General features: G+C 27.6%; 1 protein-coding gene across 1 annotated transcript in view; it reads right to left on the reverse strand.

The window, feature by feature from the left end:
* Positions 1-310: 310 nt before the first annotated feature.
* Positions 311-2,241, reverse strand: part of LOC108687094 (excitatory amino acid transporter 3-like) — a gene marked incomplete at its 3' end in the record, with an annotated part of 4,452 nt that continues 2,521 nt past the window's right edge. The window contains exons 4-10 of the mRNA XM_018192695.1: positions 2,196-2,238; positions 2,038-2,074; positions 1,484-1,667; positions 1,123-1,356; positions 865-1,056; positions 595-729; positions 311-473 (exon numbers count right to left, since the gene is read on the reverse strand). Of these exons, the coding sequence (XP_018048184.1) occupies positions 311-473; positions 595-729; positions 865-1,056; positions 1,123-1,356; positions 1,484-1,667; positions 2,038-2,074; positions 2,196-2,238 (988 nt within the window). The remainder of the gene's footprint in view (positions 474-594; positions 730-864; positions 1,057-1,122; positions 1,357-1,483; positions 1,668-2,037; positions 2,075-2,195; positions 2,239-2,241) is intronic.

Raw genomic sequence — 2,241 nt, forward strand, 5'->3', positions numbered from 1 at the left:
AATAAAAATTCTTGCAAAACATATTAAAATATAAATATTTTTCAATAAAATATATTATAACAATTTTCAATCTTTCATTTTTCTACCTCATTTCTATTTACTTAAGCATAATAAACGCGTTATATTAAAGAAATTTTAATTCAACAAATTAAATTATCGCAATGCAAAGTTTGTCACGCTTGCTAAATTATTATTGGTCGTTTTGCCAAATAAGTATAAGTTGAATATTTTTAAGACTACATTTTCTTATTTTTTTAGTTTAGAATAATAAAATATTAAATTTTAATTTTCTTTTTTAATTTTAATTTTCGGTATCAGAATATTCATAATATGGAATTTTATTGCAGACGTTTGTTTCCAGTGGATATGTACCGTTTTCCAAATCCTCTTCCAGATATTTCTTGCAAAAACGAGATATAATACTTGCACCAAGCGCGTCACCTATAATATTGATTGTTGTTCTGAAACGATCGCTGCAAAATAAATATATTTTCTTTTTTACTGCAAATACAAAATATATTCATATGAAATTTGTTACGGAATATATTTGTAAATTTATGATTTTTCAACTTAAATGAACGATATCGTATTCACATGAACCAGTCGACAGCGATAATCAGTGAAACATCTTCAATGGGTACTCCTATAGAATTTAACACCATTATTAACATCATATAACCACCACTGGGTATACCGGCAGCGCCCACGCAGGATACCGTACATGTAACACTATAAAAATATTAAAGTTACATAAAAAATTAAAAGATTTAATTCATATTGTTTTAAATTATATAGAATATTTCTCCAAAAAAGAAGCAATTTAATCGCGTTCAAGTCAATTACTAAAATGTTTTAATCACTGACCTGATAATTATTATCTTCAACAATGAAAATTGCAGTCCACGTAATTGTATAATAAATATCGCCCCAATAGTTTCATACAGCGCTATTCCATCCATATTTATTGCTGCTCCAATCGGTATAATAAAATTTGTTACTTTGGGATTTATGCCGAAGTCTGCTAAACATTTTATTGTGTAGGGAACTGTGGCGGTGCTAAATTATATATTTAATTAGAACGCGAAATTTTGTCTTATTTGCATGTCAATTTTTTTTTTATACCTTGACGATGTTCCAATGGCTGCTGCAAAAGATGGACCAAGCTTGGATATAATTTTATATGGCGATCTACGCGTAATGATCCAATGAAGGAATGGTAGGATCACAAAACCCTGCAGTATTAGTCCAATGAACACTGTTAGGATATAAAATACAAGATGGCTTATTATATCGCTAAAATCGTCTATTTCTAGCATTCGACCAGCGATAAGGAAAGTCACACCTACTGGTGCCAACCTAAATAAAAAAAGTTTTATTATTCATGTGCAATCTAATATATTCTATATGTTACATATTTTTTATTATTGGATTATATTATTAAATTATATTAAGAAATTTCATACTTTAACGCGCTGCAACGTACAGTGTTACCCATCTCATAATTTTCATCGTGACATCGGCTAAGGAAGTAAAAAAGTCCGACAATGGCTTTCCTTTTTCACCTATTTTTCCAATTGCTAAACCTATTAACAGACTGTAAAATACTAAACCCAAGACATTTGTTCCTGCTACATATTCACTCGTTATGGGCCATTCTTCTATTGGTACTATAACGAATTAAAAATATGCTTTCATAAAATGTGCATAATTTTTAAGTAATTACATTACAATTAGCTTACATTTTCATTTTGTATGAACTTTCACAAATAGCTGAGAAGCAATATTTAAAATTTAATTTTTATTTTTACACTACTCATAAACCTGTATAAAATTAACTTATAAAACTTCTTTTGTTATTTGCGGCTCCAAAAAGTATCATCCCAAAGACAAATTATTTTTAATAACATTCTAAAAAAAAATCTAAAATAATTAAATAGACGAAGACGTGATTGCAAGTTACAATTTAACAAAATTGTTGAAAAAAAAGAGAAGAGCAAGCAAGTGAAAATATATGATGTCTAATATGTATTGCAGTACCTGATGCATTGACTGGTTGTTCTAAAACAGTTTGATACTGTAATAAAGAAAATATTATAATTTTAAGATTTTTAAGGTGCTGTAATAAGAAAAGAGATTTTTGAAATAGAGATAATATAATCTAATATTTAAAAATTATATTATTTAATTAAACATACATTATACATACATGCACGTACTAAATTTTCGGGTATAAGATTACTG

This window comes from Atta colombica, unplaced genomic scaffold (assembly GCF_001594045.1).
Source record: "Atta colombica isolate Treedump-2 unplaced genomic scaffold, Acol1.0 scaffold200, whole genome shotgun sequence".
NCBI lineage: Eukaryota > Metazoa > Arthropoda > Insecta > Hymenoptera > Formicidae > Atta > Atta colombica.